This window comes from Mustela erminea, chromosome 9 (assembly GCF_009829155.1).
Source record: "Mustela erminea isolate mMusErm1 chromosome 9, mMusErm1.Pri, whole genome shotgun sequence".
In the NCBI taxonomy this organism is placed as follows: domain Eukaryota; kingdom Metazoa; phylum Chordata; class Mammalia; order Carnivora; family Mustelidae; genus Mustela; species Mustela erminea.
Genome location: NC_045622.1, coordinates 24,203,030 through 24,223,818, shown reverse-complemented (window position 1 = coordinate 24,223,818; position 20,789 = coordinate 24,203,030). Strand labels below are relative to the sequence as shown.

At 37.7% G+C, this 20,789-nt stretch overlaps 1 protein-coding gene across 7 annotated transcripts in view; it reads left to right on the top strand.

Annotated features, from left to right (window-relative positions):
• ARHGAP32 (Rho GTPase activating protein 32) overlaps positions 1 to 20,789 on the top strand; it is a 296,673-nt gene that overhangs the window by 267,909 nt on the left and 7,975 nt on the right. For all 7 annotated transcript variants that reach the window (XM_032356447.1, XM_032356450.1, XM_032356448.1 and 4 more), the window contains 6 exons: positions 7,019 to 7,126; positions 7,408 to 7,553; positions 8,127 to 8,322; positions 15,157 to 15,302; positions 17,756 to 17,827; positions 19,663 to 20,541. In XM_032356447.1, coding sequence (XP_032212338.1) covers positions 7,019 to 7,126; positions 7,408 to 7,553; positions 8,127 to 8,322; positions 15,157 to 15,302; positions 17,756 to 17,827; positions 19,663 to 20,541 — 1,547 coding nt within the window. The remainder of the gene's footprint in view (positions 1 to 7,018; positions 7,127 to 7,407; positions 7,554 to 8,126; positions 8,323 to 15,156; positions 15,303 to 17,755; positions 17,828 to 19,662; positions 20,542 to 20,789) is intronic.

Below are 20,789 nucleotides of genomic sequence, written 5' to 3'. Positions count from 1 at the left end.
TCACAAGTAGGCAGAGGCAGGCAGAGAGAGAGAGGGAAGCAGGCTCCCCGCTGAGCTTAATCCCAGGACCCTGATATCATGACCTGAGCCAAAGGCAGAGACTTTAACCCACGGAGCCACCCAGGCACCCCATGTTGTTGCTACTTTTTAAGACTTAGTTTAATTTGTATATTAGTTTGGACTCTCAGAAATATTTTTGCTCATATCTGAAAAGACCAGAATAAAATTGAAGATGACTGCCATTTAGTGAGAGAAAGAAAACAGTACAAACCATAGATGATGATATGCAAAAGGCAAAGGTAAAATTTTAAAATTTCAGTTACTGACAGAAAATTAAATGCAGTAGATGTTTTAGTAATATACAAATTAAACAATTTGGTGCTTTCTTTTTCAAAATGACCATATATATATATATATATATATATATATATATATATATATTTTTTTTTTTTAAAACTCAGCACTAATTCAACACTAAAATTTTTTTTAATTTAGTTAAGTAATCTCTACACCCAACATGGGGCTCAAACTCATAATCCTGAGATCAAGAGTCATACACTCTTCTGACTGAGCCAGCCACACACTCCTAAAGTTTTAATCAACATTAAAGATCTCTTTTTTTTAAGTCCACACTATAGCTGTAAATCATGATGATCAAGAGCCAAAAGGTAACTTAGCATTGACTCATTGTGCCATTAATGTATGTCTTAAGAGAAATGTGAGGAAATTAAAGAAGTTCTTAAGGACCCACTGAAGAGTGAAAAAAATACAACACAAAAGAGCTTTTGTGAAGGAAGCTCAAGAAATTCAGGTATTCAGGTATTCAGGTATTCAGTCCTGAAAAAGAAGGTTTGAGGAGACAAATGTGATAATACACAGTTATTGAACAATATTTTAAGGAGGAAAAGGACTTTTTAAATTACCAGAAAAAGAAACCTACTGCAATATAACAAATATTAGCTTTGATACATCTGAATTTGAATTTGCAACTTCATCATTTCCTTCATGACCTCTCCAAGCATTAATCTCTGTATCTGTGAAAAGAATACTAATAATACCTTCGTAAGAAGACTTTTTTATGTTAAAATGTGTGAATAAGTCTGGTCCTTAGTATTTTGTTTTTAATACAAAGCATAGCAAGACAGATTATTAGAATTAAGCCAAGACTTCTTGACTTGGTGGTTTTAATAGGAGGTACCATGTAAATATGTCTTTTTTCTCTAACTTGAGAAAAAAAAAGACCAATATAACATATATGTACATAATTTTAAAAAAGTCAAATGGTCTGCTTTGTTGCCAGTGAAAAATAGCAGTTTCCTGCCCCACAGCTCCCCTTTCTGATGTCTCCTTAGCTGTTTCTGAATAACATGCTTATGTTTTTATTTCTTGATTTTTCATTTTTAGATGTTATTTTTACCTTCCTTTTAAGTAAATGAAATTTAGATTTCTTTACCCACCTGCCCTAATACTGCACAGACACACGTTTCCCCTTCTCTTGTCTTCATAGTCTGGTCTTGTCAACATTTGGAGTTAAATCAGTATTCACTGTCTGTGTTGTCATAACTTTGTTAACTGTTATTTACAAGCACACATAATATGTGCTAGACTTCTATTTCCTTTCCAGGTTAGCTTTGTGTGTGTTTGTGGAGCATTTGCCCATGTTTGGTTTGCTAAGTTTCTGTTCATCACTGATTTATCCCTGAAACTCTCTCACAGGACTATGTATGTTCTCCCAGAACTTTTTTTTTGTGTGTGTGTGTCCCAAGGAAACACCCCTCCTGGAGCCTTTTATCCCACTACTCAGTCCCTTAGTCCAGGCTGAATGCTCTTTAGAACTATATAACACCTTCGGGGCGCCTGGGTGGCTCAGTGGGTTAAAGCCTCTGCCTTCAGCTCAGGTCATGATCCCAGGATCGTGGGATCGAGCCCCGCATCCGGCTCTCTGCTCAGCGGGGAGCCTGCTCCTCTTCCTCTCTCTGCCTGCTTCTCTACCTACTTGTGGTCTCTGTCAAATAAATAAATAAAATATTAAAAAAAAAAAAAAGAACTATAACACCTTCAACTCTTCCCCCTCATTTTGAAAGTTCTCTTCATTGCCTCCTGCATGAGTTGGATCCTTCTTTTTGGGGTGCCCTTGTCTGTCCTCCCTGCTGTGTAGTAGACATCTTCAGTAGCTTTCTGAGGAGAGCTATAAGGGAAGTTAATGTTTTGAGACATGAATATGGAAATGCTCTTATTCAACTCTTGCATTTGATTGATAACTATGGAATTTTAGTCTGTAAATAATTTTTCCCATGATTTTGGTAGTATCACACCACTGTCATCTAAGCAGATATGCTGCAGTGATATCTGATTCTAGTCTGCCAGTTCTTAATATGACGCATTTTGTTTTGTCTGTATCCTTTCTGGATGCTTTTACATTTAGAACATACCTAGTGTTCAGTTTTCACATTGACTTGTCTTGGAGTGGGTTCTTTTTCTTTCTTTGCTGGGGGCACTTGTTGGGGCTTTTTTCCATCAGGGAACTTCCAAACATTTTTCTTGCTATTATTTCCTCAATAGTTCTCATGGCAACCTAAACCCAACCCTTTTCTCTGTTCTCTTTCTAGATTTATTGTAGTTGTTGAACCAGTTCTTTCATTTCTTACCTTCTCTTTGTCAGTGTCCATGTACATTTTATTTATTTATTTGACAGGGAAATCACAAGTAGACAGAGAAGCAGGCAGAGAGAGAGAGGAGGGGAAGCAGGCTCCCTGCTGAGCAGAGAGCCTGATGTGGGGCTTGATCCCAGGACTCTGAGATCATGACCTAGCCAAAGGCAGAGGCTTAACCCACTTAGCCACCCAGGTGCCCCCAGGCCATTTCTTGATTTAAAAGAAAATGATTTCCAAGAACACCCATTCTTATTCTTCTGAATGCTCCTACTTTATAGCATCCTTCTCTTACCTCATGGATATGATCTGTTCTCTCTATGAGAATATTACTAGTAATTGTAGGTTTTGTTTTAAATTGTTTTCTGCTTATCATAAAATTTGTTCCTTCCTCATTTGGCAACTCATCTTTATCAAGACTGCAAAATATTCAACAGATTTCATGGAAGCGAGAAATAAAAATTCTTTTTTTAAAAGTCATATTTTATAAGTGCAATAGTATTTAAATTCATTGTGAATTAAAATAATCTTGCATACACAGATTAACACTTAAAATTGGCTTTAAGTAAGCTTAGAATTTAAATCATATTTAGTCAAAATGGTTTCAGGAGAGAAACCTATAGGCAAAACAACTTACAGTGCCTTAGACACCAATCAGGACATTTTACAGAGGGAACCAAGACTATTGGTTAATATTGTGAGTGAATTAAGAGAACTACAGTAAGAAGAGATAAATATGGAGAGAGTGTAAATGCATGTGCATGTGTATGTGTGTATGTGTGTATATGTAATAGAGAGTATGTATGTGTATATATCTTGTATGTATATGTTTCTCATATGGTAAAGTACATACATCTCCTATATATTTTATATTTTATATAAACAAATCTTCTAACATATGTTTTACTTATATCTCTTTTCCCCTGTTGTGTAGTACATTTATGTTACCTGATACATAGTGTCTGTGTGTTAGGTATTATAATGTAGGAACTTTGGAGCCAAATTATCTGTATGAGCTATGTGACCTTGTGACCTTAGGCAAGTCCCTTTGCCTCTTGGCTTCAGTTTCATTGTTTTTAAAATAGAGACTACTAGTACTTTTCTGTTAGGATTATTATGAATATCAAAAGAATAGCTCTTAGAGCAAGGCCTGTTCTGTAAGTGCTTTTCATATGAGTTAATCACCCCTTTTACTATTGTTATGTATATCTATGCTTTTACTTTTTTTGTTTTATCTATAGTGTGAATGTATAAATGTCTGTGTGTATATATACTTACATACATATATATCTCCTATAGAAGCAAGAAAATATTTTTTTAATCATGTCTAAATACAGTATTGATAGCATTTAACTTCATTATGAATTAAAATAACCTTGCATAAACATTGGCTTTCAGAAAGCTTCAGTATATATTGATACATATAACTTTTCTGTTATATTACAGTTATCTTCTTTAACTACATTCATATTTTTCCTACATCATATATATTCTCCCTTATTATATAAATATAGATATTTCTCAATAATATATAGATATTTCCTTTACTAATTACGTATGTAGCTTCCTTACTACTTATCTATTTAATCTTGAACATTATATACCTTTGCCTGTTATTTATTATATATTGTATAACCTACTATATGTTCTTTATATATATTTATGTAGATATATATAGTATTGCCTACCTTCTGTATAATCCCTCTAAAACACAAGCTCCTTGAAGTCATGAATTTTTTTCTTGTTCATTACCGTATTCTCAGAATAGAACCTTGCACATAGTAAATGTTCAATAATATATATTGCATATACATTTTATATATCTTATGCATCATACACTTTATAGCTTGCTGATATTATCTTCCGTATTCGTAATATATGTTACCTACAGCACATGCCCACATGTTTTATATATATTGTTTCCTATAAATGTATCTCCTACTCTGTATTATATAAAATTCATTTTGATGTATCTCCTGCTCTATGTTTTTATATCCTAGTTTCTTCTACATAATTTGAGTGTTAATCTTCTTTAATATATCTTTCCATCCCAACTTTTAAGATATTAATATTCACATTTCCTAGTTCCTCAGATATTCTTGAAAAAACATGATTTTTAATAGTGTTCTCTTATGTGAATGGGCTATATGTTATTTAACCTTTCCCTAATTTGCTTGTTTGTTTTGTTTCTTAAACCCCACATATGAGTGAAATCATATACTACCTGTCTTTCTCTGACTTATTTCACCTAGACTTTTACTCTTTAGCTCCACCCATATTGTTGCAAATGGCAAGATTTCATTCTTTTTATAGACGAATAGTATTCCATTGAATGTGTACACCACCTCTTCTTTGTTCATCCAATGATGGACACTCGGGCTGCTTCTGTAGTTTGGCTCTGGTAAATGATGCTGTAATAAACATAGGGGTACAGGTATCCCTTTGAATTAGTGCTTTTGTATTTTGGGGTAAATAGCCAGTAGTTTCATTATTGGACTGTCAGGTAGATAGCTCTATTTTTAACTTTTTGAGGAACCTCCATACTCTTATCCACAGTGGCTGCACCAGTTTGTATTCTGTGGTGGGTTATTTTCCTCTCTCAGTTTTGAACATTACTCTGAAGACCATCCATTTACATGAATCTTTTTGGAAATCTAGATTTTTTTTTTTTGAATGAAGACCTGAAAATTCAATTCTTAGAAGTCAAAAGGTACTAAATTTTTCCCCCAATATACAGCAATTTCCAAATTGTATTCTATGAAGATTTTTGCAGCTTGTACTCTGCTGACTATTAAAATGCTCATTTCATGGGACTCCAACTAAAATTCCCCATGAGCTTTTAAAAAACATTTTACAAACAGATAATGTGAATAAAATGCTATCCTTGGTTGTTTTGATTCGCATTTCTTCTAAAACATATTTCTGAAGTACTTAAATATTTCCCTTCCTTCATCTACCCCCCAACTCAAAATAATAAAATTTTACGTTTCCTAAACCCATTTCTCAAGCTTCCCACCTTAACATTGTCTCCAGACCAGCCTCATTTCTGTCTGTCTGTCTGTCTTTTGTACCTACATATGTATAGGAGGTACCAACAAGTTCCATTTATACTGCAGAGCAGTTGCAGTAGAGGATACTGAATGAGAGACTGGGAAGCCAAGCTGACCTTGATTTGAGACAGAACCTGAGCACGCCTCGGCTTTCTCCTCCATAGTCTGGGAGGTGGTAGCACTGGGCAGGTCAGGCTGCTGTGGGAATTCACTGAGATTCCTGCAGAAAGCCTCTTGAGCAGTGCTGCTAGCTGCTGTCTGCTTTTTCTTCTCAGATTCACCATGGGCTCATCTTGGTCTCTGAGGCTCATATGCTGACCGCAATTGAACTTTCATAACTGTTGCAAATAACTGTCTCAAATTTCTGTTCCCTATACATTGTCTTTAATAGTTTCAATCCCTGTACAAGTAGGTGGGGACATTTTGAGAGAAGCAGGAGCTGCTAGGTAATACCGTTTTGTGTTTATCTGATTTAACTTGCGTTTAAGCTGATCATGCCTTCTTTCCAAAAATATTCTGCCCTGTTACTTAATATCCACCCCCATATATAAGTGTATATGTGTATATGTGTGTATATGTATATATGTATATATATGTGTATACATGTGTATATGTATATGTGTGTATATGTATATATGTGTATGTATAAATATGTGTGTATGTGTATATATGTATGTGTATGTGTAAATATGTATGCATGTGTATATGTGTGTATGTGTATATATGTGTATATATATATATATGTATATATAGTTGCTCAATTCTTCTCTCCCCTTGGTGCCCACTGCAGTTTTTCTTTTAATCTTTTAGGCCTATGAAATACTGTTTCCTTTTATTAAAAAAAAGTTTAAATCCTCTCCTATTAGTGTAGCTGTTACAAGTAGAATAACATAACTTCATGATATCATTTGTTTAGGAACTAGTTTTTATGGAAGATTTACTTCACTGGTGTTTTGAAACTAGATGTCTGACAGCCAGGAGCAAATATTTCTAAAGATTTTTAAAAACTAAGGCCGTTTTCTTGGAACCAGTCCTGTCAGAAGTGTTAATTTCTTACTGTGTCTACCTTAGATTTTTTTTTCTTATACTCTGGAGATGTGATTACTGTGTATAGAATATAGGATTCATAATACTCTCCTGACACTTCTCTGGCAGTCATATTCAGACCTAAGAAGCAACAAAAAATTCTGTTGGAGTTTGTATGGTTTCCTTTTCTATTTTTCTGTTGAAATCTTAAAAATTAATTAGTAGGGCTTTTATGCCCTATACTGCTACATACTGTTTCTTTTCATTAATATGTTACATTGCATTTTCCAGAACGCTGGAGTTCCTGATGAGACACTTGTCTCTTCTAGCTGATTATTGTTCCATCACAAATATGCATGCAAAAAACCTAGCAATTGTTTGGGCTCCAAACCTGCTAAGGTAAGTTGCATTTGACTTACGACCTTAAGTAGAACTAGTCATCTTAAATCAAAGTCTAATTTGTCAGTGTTCCTTGAGGACAGTTTTTAAAAGTAAAATTCATCTGCTGTTTTTATGAGTATCTCCCTGAAAGAGGCAAGTGGGGCTTAGCCAAAGTATTAAAGTATGCTTTCTTCCTCTGGTCTGTTTGTGGTTACACATTTAAAAATAATAATGATAATAATGCCCTTTAAAGCTGCTGTCTTTGGGATTCTCTGATGGTTATGTTGGTTCTCCCACAGATCAAAACAGATAGAATCTGCCTGCTTCAGTGGAACAGCAGCTTTCATGGAAGTGAGAATTCAGTCTGTAGTGGTTGAATTCATCCTGAATCATGTAGACGTCCTCTTCAGTGGGAAAATCAGTGCCGTCATTCAGGACGGGGCAGGTATGGCCCTCACAGATTTTGTTTATGAGGAACAGGGATAAACTTCCAAAGGCATGGAAAACTGCATTTCTCATCTCAGTTGAATAAATCTGTCTTTGGTAGAAAGCAGGTAATTTATGTCCACTTCTCAAAATGCATGGTGTAACAGTTACTTTGTGGGTGTTCAGTATTTAATGAATTCTGCATTAGCCTTATTATGATCTAAGGTTATGACACATTAAAAAATACCCTGTGCCACCTATTATTGATGCATATAAAGTTATATAATATGGAACAGTGAAAGAAAAAAAATTTTTTCCAAATCTGAGATATCTGAGTGATACCAGGCCTTGCTTGGTATCTTTTAAGAAAGGAAAATAGTTATTACCTAAGGAATTTATATTTATATATGTGTCATTGTTAACATCCTGGTGTGTATCCTTTTCCTCATCCATTATAAACCCCTGTTGTTTTTGCCATTTAAATAAAAGAGCAGAGATACGTAGACAGATGGAGATTGATGTACGCACACTCACATTTTTTACCTTTGCCAAAAATTTTGACTCTTTTCATCGCTTTTCTTTCTGTCCAAAGCTTCTCTCTCAAGACCCAAGTCATTGCTGGTTTCCTCTCCGTCCACCAAGCTGCTAACATTGGAGGAAGCCCAGGCACGAACACAAGCTCAGGTCAACTCTCCAATTGTGACTGAAAATAAATATATCGAAGTCGGAGAAGGACCTGCTGCACTTCAGGGGAAGTTTCATACCATAATTGAGTTCCCACTTGAAAGGTAAAATTCATTAAATCCTCTTCAGTGATATGATTTTCATAGTCCAGTGTTCTGTTCCTTTTTTTTTTTTTTTTAACACGGTTGTGTTCTAATATTACTATATTGATTTTGGGCTAGTCCCAGAAAAACTCATTCATTATAGGTGATAATTAATAGGGAATGATACAAATGATTTTCAAAAAAGCATTATAGCAGCATGTCATTTTTTAAAAAGATTTTATTTATTTATTTGACAGACAGAGATCACAAGTAGGCAGAGAAGCAGGCAGAGAGAGAGGAAGGGAAGCAGGCTCCTTGCTGAGCAGAGAGCCCGATGCGGGGCTCAATCCCAGGACCCCCGGATCATGACCTGAGCTGAAAGCAGAGGCTTAACCCACTGAGCCACCCAGGTGCCCCGCAGCATGTCATTTTTAAAGAAGATGAAATTTATTATAGAGGGCAAATTGTTGGGAAAAATAATACACTTCCACCATATAGGATGTGCTTTTCTCTCTGACATATGTTGTCTAGAAATTTATTTACAAATAAGCTGGGGGCATCTAGGTGGCTCATTTGGTTAAACATCTGACTTCAACTCAGGTCATAATCTCAGGGTCCTGGGATCAAGTCCTGTGTTAGGCTCCACACCCATCTGGGAGTCTGCTTGTCCCTCTACCCCTCCCTTGCTCATACTTTCTCTTTCTCTCTCATTCAAAGAAAAAAGAAATGGATTGGAATAACTTACTCAGGAAATAAAGAATGGATAATGACTCGTTTGACATTGGCTCCATATTAAGTTTAGAATAGACCAATACTTCTCATAGTGCTGTCTCCCAACCAGCATCAAGAGATGAATGAAAACTATTCCTGTGTGTATGTGTCTACCACATCTTTATGCATTCATCTCTTTTTTTTTTTTTTAAAGATTTTATTTATTTACTTAACTGAGAGCACAAGCAGGCAGAGAGAGGGGGGGGAAGCAGTCTCCCTGCTGAGCAGAGAGCCCAGTGCAGGCCTCGATCCCAGGACTGTGGGATCATGACCTGAGCCGAAGGCAGAGGCTTTAACCCACTGAGACACCCAGGCGCCCCTATGCATTCCTCTCTTGATGGACACTTAGGTTGCTTCCGTATCTTGGCTATTTTAAATAAAGCTACAGTGAATGTATACTTTTCAAATTAATGTTTTTGCCTTGTTTGGATAAATACCCAGAAGTGGAACTATTGGATCATATCATAGTTCTGTTTTTTAATTTTTTGAGGAACCTCCGCACTATTTTCCCTAGTGGCTGCACCAATTTATATTCCCACCAGCAGCACACAAGGGTTTCCTTTTCTCCACTGCCTTACCAACACTTGTTATTTCTTCTCTTTTTCATTTTAGCCATTCTGACTGCTATGAGGTGGTATCTCATTGTGGTTTTAATTTGCTTTTCCATGATGATAACTGATGCTGGGCATCTTTTCGTGTGTCTTTTGGCCATCTGGATATCTTTTTTGGGAAAATGTCTGTTAAGGTCCTCTGCTTCAATCAGAGCATCTTTTTGGTGTTGAATTGTGTGAGTTTTTATATATTTTGGATATTAATCCTTTATTGGATATGTCTTTTGCAAATATCTTATCCCATTCAGTAGGTTATATTTTGTTTCATATATGGCTTTGTTGTGCAAGTTTTTGTTTGATGTAGTCTCAATTGCTTATTTTTGCTTTTCATGCCCTTGCCTGAGGAAACAGATTTAGAAGAATATTGCTAAGGCCTATGTCTGAGAATTACTTCATATATTTTCTTTTAGGAGTTTTGTGGTTTCAGTCCTTACATTTAAGTCTTTATTCTCTGAGTTTATCTTGTGCATGGTATAACAGAGTGGTCTAGTTTCTGTGTTTTACATGTAGCTGTCCAGTTTCTCCAACACGTTTGTTCAAGAAACTGTCTTTTCCTTGTTGCATGTTTTTGCCACCTTTGTCATAGGTGAATTGACCATAGAAGCATAAGTTTATTTCTGGGGTGTCTTTTGTTCTATTAAACCATGTTTCTTTTGGTGCCAGTACCATACAGTTTCATGTATAGCTTGGTTCAACATCTTGGAGTGTCATACCTCCATCTTTGTTCTTTCTCAAGATTGCTGTGGCTGTTCAGGGTCTTTTTTGGTTCCTTACAAAGTTTAGGATTTTTTTTTCTAGTTCTATGAAAAATACCGTTCATACTGTGATAGGGATTGCACTGAATCTGTAGATTGCTCTAGGTAGTGTGGACATTTTAACAGTATTAATTCTTTCAATCATAAACATGGTGTACCTTTCCCTTTATTTGTATCATCTTTAATTTCTTTCACTAATGACTTACAGTTTCCAGGATACAGGTGTTTCAGGTCCTTGGTAAATTTATTCCTAGATATTTTATTCTTTTTGATGCAATTGTAAATGGGATTGTTTTCTTAATTTGTTTTTCTGCCAATTGTGTTAGTACAGTAAAAAATGCAAAATATTTCTGTATATTAATTTGTGTCTGCAACTCTATATTCATTCTTTAGTTCTACTAGTTTTTTGGTGGAATCTAGGATTTTCTATATATAGTATCATGTTATCTACAAATAGTGACAGCTTTACTTCTTCTTTGCCAATTCAGATGCCTACTATTTCTTTTTTCTTTTTCTTTCTTTTTTTTTTTGTCTGATTGCTGTAGTTAGCACTTCAGTACTATGTTGAAAGAAGGTGGCAAGAGTGCATCCTTGTCTTGTTCTGATCTTAGAGGACAAGCTTTCACCCTTTTACCATTGACTGTGATGTTATCTGTGTGTTTGCTGTATATGGCCTTTATTATGAAGAGGTATGTTCCCTCTCAACCCACTTTCTTGAGAGTTTTTATTGTGAACAGATATTGAATTTTGTCAAATGCTTTTTCTCTTCTGTTGAGATGTTCCTATGATTTTTATTCTTCGTTTTGTTAATGTGGTGGACCATGTTGATTGATTTGCAAATATTGAACCATCCTCCCATCCCTGAAATAAATCTCACTTGATCTTGGTAAATGATCCTTTTAATGTGTTGTTGAACTCAATTTGCTAATATTTTATTGAGGGTTTTGCTTCCATGGTCATCAGAAATATTGGCCTGTAGTGTTCTTTGTTTTATAGTACCTTCGTTTGGTTTTAGTGTCCAGGTAATGCTGGCCTCGAAGAATAGATTTGGAAACATTGCTTCCTTATTTATTTTTTTGGAATAGTTTGAGAAGGATAGGTATTAGGTATTTCTTGATTTTTTTGATCAAAGATATATTCTTTAATGTAAATGGAGTTAAAGTCCCTTACTGTTGTATTACTGTCAGTTTCTCCCTTTGTGTTTGTTAATATTTGCTTATAGGTGCTCCTTTATTGGATGCATAGCTGTTTATAGTTGTTACAGCATGTAGTTGGATTGGTTCTTTTTTATTATGTAATACCCGCCTCGTCTCTTGTTATCTCTTGTTATAGCCTTTGTTTTAAAGTCTGTTTTGTCTGATGTAGGTGTTGCTACCCCAACTTTTTTTTTTTTTTTTGGCTTCCATTTGCATGGGCTATCTTTTTCCATTCTTTCACTTTAAGTCTGCGTGTGTCTTACATGTGAAGTGACTGTCTTGTAGGTCATGTTGTTTTATCCAATCACCCTATGACTTTTGATTGGAGCATTTAGTCTATTTACGTTTAAAGCAGTTATTGGTAAGTATGCACTATTACCATTTACTGTTTCCTGGTTATTTTTGTAGTTCTGTTTCTTTGTTCTTCTCTTGCTCTTTTTTCTTGTGATTTAATGACTTTCTTTAGTGTTATGCTTGGATTCTTTTCTCTTCTGTGTGTGTGTAGTTACTACAGGATTTTGGTTTGTAATCACTGAGGTTCATAAATAATATTCTATGTATATAGCAGTTTATATTGAGTTGATGGTCACTTAAGTTCAAACACATTCTAAAAACACTGTATTTTTACTCTGTTCTCTCCGTTTTATGTATATGGCATCATATCTTACTTCTTTTTATTTGTGAGTCCCTTTAGTGAGTTTTAAGATATAGTTGATTTTACTTTTTTCTTTTAACCTTCATACTAGTTTTATTTTTTTTTAAGATTTTATTTATTTATTTGAGAGCATGAAAGGAGAGCATACAAGCAGGGGAGAGGTAGAGCAGGAGGGAGAAACAGACTCCCCACTGAGCAGGGAGCCTGATAGGAGACTTGATCCCAGGATCCTGGGATCATAACCTGAGCCAAAGGTAAATGATTAACTGACTGAGCCACCCAGACACCCCATCCTAGCTTTATAAATGATTGGTCTACTATCTTTGTTTGCTTTTACCCATGATATTTTTTCCTTTAATAATTTCTGTTCTAGTTATGGCCTCTTCTACTCAAAAAAGTCTCTTTATCATTTCTTGTACGGCCAGTTTAGTGATGAATTCTTAGAACTTTTGTTTGTCTGGAAAACCTTATCTCTCCTTTGGTTCTGAGTGATAGCGTTGCCAGGTAGAATATTTTTGGCCGTAGATTTTTTCCTTTTAGCACTTTGAATATATCATTTCACTTCTTTATGTCCTGCACAGTGTCTGCTAAAAAAACAGGTGATAGCCTTTTGGGGTTTTCCTGGTATGTAACTATTTGTTTTTCTCTTGCTGCTTTTAAAATTCTCTATTTTTAATTTTTCATGTTTTAATTATTATTTGTCTTGGGGTAGACCACCCTGGGTTCATCTTTTGGGGGGCTTTTTATGCTTCCTGGACCACCTCAATATCTATTTTATTCCCTGGGTTAGGGAAGTTTTCAGCTATTATTTCTTCAAATAAGTTTTCTGCCCCTTACCCTTTTTTTCCTTTTGGGACTCCCATAATGCAAATGTTAGCATGCTCGATGTTTCCCAGAGGGCCCTTTACCAACCATCATTTCTTAACGTTTTTTTTTTCTTTATTTCTTTTTGGCTTAGGTGCTTTCTACTCCCCTGTCCTTCAGATTGCTTATCCATTCTTCTGCATATTCTGATCTGTTGATTCCCTCTAGTGTATTTTTCACTTCAGTTACTGTTTTTCAGCTCTGTTGATTCTTTTGAAATTTTTTTATCTCTTTGTTGAAGCTCTCACTGAGTCCATCCGTTCTCCTTTGAAGTCCCGTGAGTGTCTTTGACCATTACTTTGAACACGCAAATTGCTTATCAGGCAAATTGTCTATCTCTGTTTTGTTTAGTTCTTTTTCTGAAGCTTTGTTCTGTTACCTCATTTGGAACATATTCCTCCATCTCTTCATTTTTCTTTCTGTGTATTAGGTAGTCAGCTATGTCTCCTGGTCTCAAAGTGGTGGCTTTTTTAGAGGAAGGTTTTGTGGGGCCCAGTAGCGCAGTCCCTCCTGGTCATCAGAACCAGGTGCTCCTGGGGTGTGCCCTGTGTGGGCTGTGTGTGCTCTCCTGTCGTAACTGGGTTGGACTGCTGTGGGTGTGCTGGTGGGTGGGTATGGCTCTTAGTCCCGCTGCCTGCAGTGACCAGCCATGGCCACTCTGGGCACACTGGTGGGCATAGCTGGACTTGAGTGCAGTCATCTGAGAGGCCTGGCTTTGGCTGCTGCAGGGTTGCTGGTGGGTGGGGCCAGCCCTCACTGCATGGTGTGCTGGTGTGCTGGTGTGCTGCTGGGCAGGGCTGCCACCTTCCCTCCCTGGGGCAGGAGTTGCCTTGAATGGGCTCCATCCTGACTAAGGCTGCCTACTAGTGTGGCAGGAACCACTTTGGAGGGGCGCTTGCAGGGACAGGTGGGTTGAGTGGGGCTGGTCTGAGGGGAACCCTGGCATGGGGCAAATGGTGCTAGCAAGGTAGACAGATGGTGTCAGAACTGGCTCCTGCCAGTGTTGGGGCAGCTTGGCTGAAGGAGGGCAAGAAAGTTGATGCCTACCACCATTTCCATGATTTCTTCAAAAATTTATAGTGTAGCAGTCAAGAGAGCAGGTATTTGGATATGTATATAACTGGCTTCCAACCCTGACTCCATCATTTACTAGTTTTATAACATTAAGGAAGTTACTTAGACTTAGTGTCATAATTTCCTCGGCTATAACCTAAGAATAATAGTACTTAGCTTGTCAGTTATTTTTATTTTAAATGAGCTACTACATAAGACATCACAGTGCCTGGCATTCAATTTATGTTAGTTATTATTTGTAATACTTTTCTTCTTTTTTGGTTTAATTCTGTTCACTCACACACAAAACTGTTTTCTTTAACTCTTTTATTTTGGAGTTTTAATAATTCCTACTTCTAAATATTTCTTACTCTTATTTCACTGATTGTGAGGTTAGATCTAAATATAAAAATTTGTATAAAAATTATCTTTGTGACTAGCTATTAATACTCAAATCTATACATTTTATTACCTTGTCATGCTTTAGCTATACAGTTCAGCTGTGCTGTGTAGACTGTGCTGTACACACACACACACGCTACATGTATGCACATATGCAGCGACTGTGCACGCTACATACATGACAAAGCAGATATGTGCTATATACACGACACAAGTGGATGTATGCTATGTACATGACAAAGCGATATGCATGCTACATACATGACACAGTGGATATGTGCTACATACATGACACAGCGGTTGTGTGCTACATGCATGGCATAAGGGGATGTGTGCTACGTACATGACACGGTGGATGTGTGCTACATACATGACAGAAGAGATATGTGTGCTACATGTTTGCACACATGAAGTGGATGTGTGATACACAGGTACTGTTCCAGCTGTGCCCTCTCTAGGCTGTTGGGTTCTTTTCATCATTTGTTCATTTCCTCTAAATAAAGACAGCCCCTTGGATATCTTAATAGAGACTACTTTCTCTCTCTTAGGAGGAGGCCTCAAAATAAAATGAAAAAATCTCCCGTGGGCAGCTGGCGTTCCTTTTTCAACTTGGGGAAATCATCGTCTGTTTCTAAGCGGAAGCTGCAGCGGAACGAGAGTGAGCCTTCTGAGATGAAAGCCATGGCTCTGAAAGGTTGGTGCTCCCTGCTGTTCTGTGCCACATTGTCAGAGCAGCTGGCGTGGCCACTCCACACCCCTCCTCTTGGCCGGCTATCGTCACGCTGCGCACAGGTGCCCAGTATGTCGTGATGGTGTGCATCAGCACAGTGTGTCCACAGCCATGGTGCTGGCCACTAGTTGTCTTCTTCTACCAGTTCTTCATCCCCACACGCAGACATAAATATGCAGGGAATATGTGGAAGTGCCCAGTTTCTTGTGGAAACTGCAGATGATATAGAGTGTGGATGTGATTGAAATTCATAACATGGTTGTGTGCTATTAATAAAAAAAATGACTGCTATGGTGTTTAATTTTTATTAATCTGTATTTTTATATATTTAAAATGTGACAAAACCATGTTTTAACATGCCTTTTAAGTTTTTAACTCTTATAACCAAGGAATCGATCTTTTTTATGGGATAACTCATTGGTGAGAGTATCTTACTGGATCAAGTAAATCTATTACTGTTGTTGCAAATACTACTTTTAAAAAATAATTTAAAAACTATGATATTAACAGCTTCTGAAGCTAGGAAGGACAATAGTACTTGAATGTTAGAAATATAATGTTTAATTCATTTAATTCATCATTCATTCAGTTTGCAATCATGTACTAAACATGTGCTAAATATTTAGATAGCAGCCTCTCAGATAGAAAGAAAACTAAGATACTGCCCCCGCCTTCAGAGACCTACTTGGGGAACTGCTTAAGAAAATAAATTTCATGCAGAATCATACCAATTGAAGTAGGTATTTGTGTGAGGCATTTACAGTAGGACTTGTCAGTTCCTAAGGGGAAGAGGGCTAGTGGTTAGAAATCTACCCTGTGACTTGGCTTTTGAAATATAAGTAAGGATCCATGTGATCACCAACTGAGAAATGCATTTCAGGAAATGGGAGCACAGTGTGTGCAAAGTGTGTGAAGCAGGGAACGTGGCTGGGTAGATCATGGTTCAGAGAGAGGTCATCAGGGGCCTCCAGTGCTTGCCAAAGAGTTTTGGTTTTGGTTTTGTCCTGTCTTCCTTTGGGGGTTATCCTGTGGCTTTAATATGTAACATGGTTCCGTGTAGGGTATAGAGAGAGGACTTCAGCAGCAGTACAGGGAATATACGAGGAGAGATAAGCCTGGACACTGGACAGTAACTGTCCAGTTACAGGTGGTGTTACAGGTGGACAAGAGATAGTTACAGGGGGACAACCAAAAAACAGTGAGTGTCTGGGGTACACAGTGGCAGTAGACGTGGGAAATAGATTTGAGAGATACTAGGAATCTACAAGGCTGTGTGACCAAATGATTGTGAAGGATGAGAAAAAAAGAGGAGCAAAGATAATTTTCAGGTTCTGATTAAATGATTAAGGAGGCGGCAGTGCTGTTATTCATGTAGGGAGTGACAGTTAGGAGAAGAGAAGTGATGTGTTTATTGTGGACATAGTGGGTTGGACATGCCCAAGAGGTGATCAGTAGTATGGGTCTGGAATTCAATAAAGGAGTTTACTATAACGGGAAATACAGATTTGTAAGTCGTCAGCAAACCCTAAAGATATAGTTTATGGGAGAGCCTGTTGAGTGAGAGAAGCAGGTTGAAAACTGGATCTGGAGAAAAGCAGTGTTGGAAAGACCAGAAAAGGTAGAGTAGTCATGAAAGTAAGAAGAAATGATTAAAAGGGTAGGCAAAGAACAAAAGAGATGAGCACTGTCCCCAGAAATAATGGAGGAGGGGCTTAAAGAGAAAAGCATCACCAGTGTTGAGTAGTGCTGGGAGGCCAATGAGAATATTTAACAAATAAGATTGAACGTACATAATTAAGGCACTGTGTTAGGTTCCTAGGACTTCCAGAACAGAGTGCTCCAAATTGGGTGCTTAAACAACTTAAAACAACCAATTTATTTCCTCACAGTTCTGTAGGCTAAAAGTCTGAAATCAAGGTGTCAGCAAGGCCATTTTCCTTCCAAAGGGTCCAGGAAAGAATCCTTCCTTGCCTCTTCCAGCTCCTGGTGGCTCCTGGCATTCCTTGGCTTGTGGTGGCATCACCCCAGTTTCTGCTTCCATCTTTACTTGGCCTGCTTCTCCATCTCTCTGGGTCCTCTCTGCTGAAAAGGACACCCTGAGTGGATTTAGGGCTCACCGTAAATCTAGTGTGATACCATCCTAAGCCATCATGCTGGTCTCTAGAAAATAAAAAAGGAAGATGTTTTAAAATTCATCTCTATTCTCAAGTTGATAATCCTTCAGAAAAGGGATTTTTCACACAGGAAACCATGTGAAAACAATACAGCGCCTTATTCAATATGCTGCTTAAATTGAATATATACAGATAATCACCCTTGGAAATGTAAGTATGTGCAGAGAAGAACGCTGTTCCTTTCTCTACATATGTAGCAGTAGCAGTGGATAAAACCTCACACGGTTTGGTTTAATTCTTCAGGTGGCAGGGCAGAAGGAACACTCCGTTCAGCTAAAAGTGAAGAATCCCTTACTTCTCTCCATGCAGTCGATGGTAAGACTAAAAACATCAGTTGTCTTATTCTGCATTTCATAAAAGAACACAACAACCGAGTATATTTGATAAATACATATATAAATAGGCTACAGACTACCACTCCTAGACAATAATCATATCTATTTCGTACTGTCCATCGATGTCTTCTTAGGGTACCAGGCTCTAATCTCTTCACTGTTGACATGATTGCTATTCAGTGTACCTAAAAATAGGTAACCACTTACATTTATTAAAGCCCAGTGGAAAATGATGCTGTTAGTATTTCTTTTAGATTTCATGAAAGCAAAATTTTACAAAGTATAAGATTAAGCAGTTTTGATATTCACATCAGTCTTTTGTCTTGTAAATCACTTAACCTGCCATTAAATTTCATAGACGACATTGATTATAGGGGGCCCTCATTATCTGAAGATGGGATCCTCTGTACAAGGAGAAGAAAACTTAGACATGAATCCTCTTAAAAAGGGGACCAAAATTTTGGTAAAGGATATAAAAAGGTTTGATTGCAACTTGACAAACAAAACTAAAAATTATGAAAATAAGGGGTTTTTTTAGCCCTTAATTAACAAAAGTCGGGGTATAGTTGTAATTATGTACTAATTTTAGAATGAACAAAGGATTACTTCAATTGGAAGGAGATCTGGCTTTTTTGACAAAACCTTGTCATAATAGTAAATACGACATCCTTCACTTTATGTTGGCTTATGCAGCAGGATTGTAAAAAAGGCCTTTTCTACAAAAATAACCCGAGAGCTAAACTGATTTCCCATGGCCTTTTCTTCATCTGTTGATATTGGGATCATTTTTTTTTTTTGAGGTACCCTGGGGTGTCATCATCCTGGTCGACTTTCTCATCTTCATTTATTAACTCTTCTAACTGCCAGATCCTCAACGACCGACAGCTCTGCTTATTTCAAGAAATCCTCACACATCCCTTTAGTTGGGTGTCTGACATCTTAAGGGTTTTCCGAGATTTTCCATTTCACTGCAGTTAAGAGACTGGTTCATAGATACGATGAAGTGGGCTGGATAGATGCCAGGATTAAGCAGAAAATAACGTTTTAGTAGAGATTAATTGTATAAGTAGTCAACACATTAGTGAACGTATTTGTGTTAAGGCAATTTCTGCCTCTGTAGAGCACATTTTCACCATGGTGATTCTAACTGTTGAAATAGAATGCTGAGCTCAAAGACCTGTGTTGCCAGCAGATGTGTAGCAATATCATAAAATTGTGATTGAAGGTTCTGCCTGAGAGACTTAAAGCCTATTCTTATTAGAGAAAAAAAAAAATTGTTCTAAGTATCTGAAAAGAATCCTATAGCAAGTATGTATAAATGTTTTATGGAATTGTAGAGAATTTTTTAGTTGACATATTTACTTTTCAGAAGTGTAGGGAGGATTTTTTCCCCATCCAAAAAACAAAAACAAAACCCTTTTGCTGTGGGATATCCAAAGTACTATTGAAAGTGGTTAGTTCTATCCTAGAAATCATGCATGAGATCAGTCATAAAATAAGACAAAAAGAAAGAAATCTTGCCCAAAGTCGCAGTGTTGGACTAGTAATAGAATCCAAGAGTTCTGAGTCTTTTTTCCTGTTGAAACCATCAAAGGCTGCATTCTCCCCCTGATTATATCAGCTGTCTTTGTTATTTAGCATTTGGCTCAGAAGTCCCATCCGTTTGCCCCAAGAGACAGTTTCTGGAAAGAAGATGAGAAGTAACATTTCCTTACGCTGTCGTTGTGCCCTCCTGCTGTCCTAAGTAGGTGACTTTTCATGGTATTGTGTATTATGTGTCTTAGGCATTCATACTCTGATACCCGTTTTTGCCAGGTGATTCCAAGCTGTTCCGACCCAGAAGACCCAGGTCTAGCAGTGATGCACTGAGTGCCTCTTTTAACGGAGAAATGCTGGGGAACCGCTGTAATTCCTATGATAACCTGCCCCATGACAATGAGAGCGAGGACGAGGTAGGGCCGCTGCACATTCCCGCTCTGATGTCTCCTCATGCGGCTGAGGATGTTGACTTAAGCCCGCCGGACATTGGCGTGGCCAGCCTGGATTTCGACCCAATGTCATTTCAGTGCAGCCCCCCTAAGCCCGAATCAGAATGTCTGGAGAGCGGGGCTTCCTTTCTAGATTCATTAGTATACTCCCAGGAGAAAATAAGCTCCAACAAAAAGGATACGGAAGCAGGCGGTAGCCAGTCTCAGACGCCAGGAAGCACTGCAAGTTCTGAAGCTGTCTCTCCTCTTCAGGAGAAACTGAGTCCATTCTTTACCCTGGACTTGAGCCCAACGGAAGAGAAATCATCCAAGCCATCCTCATTCACCGAAAAGGTCGTCTACGCTTTTTCTCCAAAGATTGGACGGAAATTAAGCAAATCACCTTCTATAAACATATCTGAGCCAATTTCAGTGACTCTTCCCGCCCGGGTATCAGAAGTCATCGGGACCGTGTCAAATACGGCAGCTCCAAGTGCATCTTCTCCAACCTGGAGCAAAAGTGTGGAAGACAGTGAGGCCATAAATAGATCCCCCACCCAGGTAGTAAAGATGAAAACCAGTGAGAGAGACGCCCAAGGAGCATGTGAATGTGAAGTCCAGCCCCTAGAGCAGGGGGCTGCTGCAGAAGTAGAGTCGCCAGGGAAAGAGGAGCAGGTCGTCGCGAGCAGTCAGAGTAAGGCTGTACCTTCTGGACAGACTCAGACAGGTACCATTTGTTTTCCTCCATTCTTTCCTTAAGCTAAGAGGGATCTCCAGCCCTGTGTGCCATCTGTGCCTTTTAAGAGAGAAATTTACTCCACAGCTAGCCTTTAATCAAAGAGAATGTTTTTCTGGGTGGTGCTGATGGCTCAAAGCCCTAAGTTAAAATCAATCAAACAGAAATTCCCCAAAGGGCCAGTGGTCCTGCTTCAGACCTTCGTAATGTCCCCTTTTGTCTTTGGACAGTCAGAATTC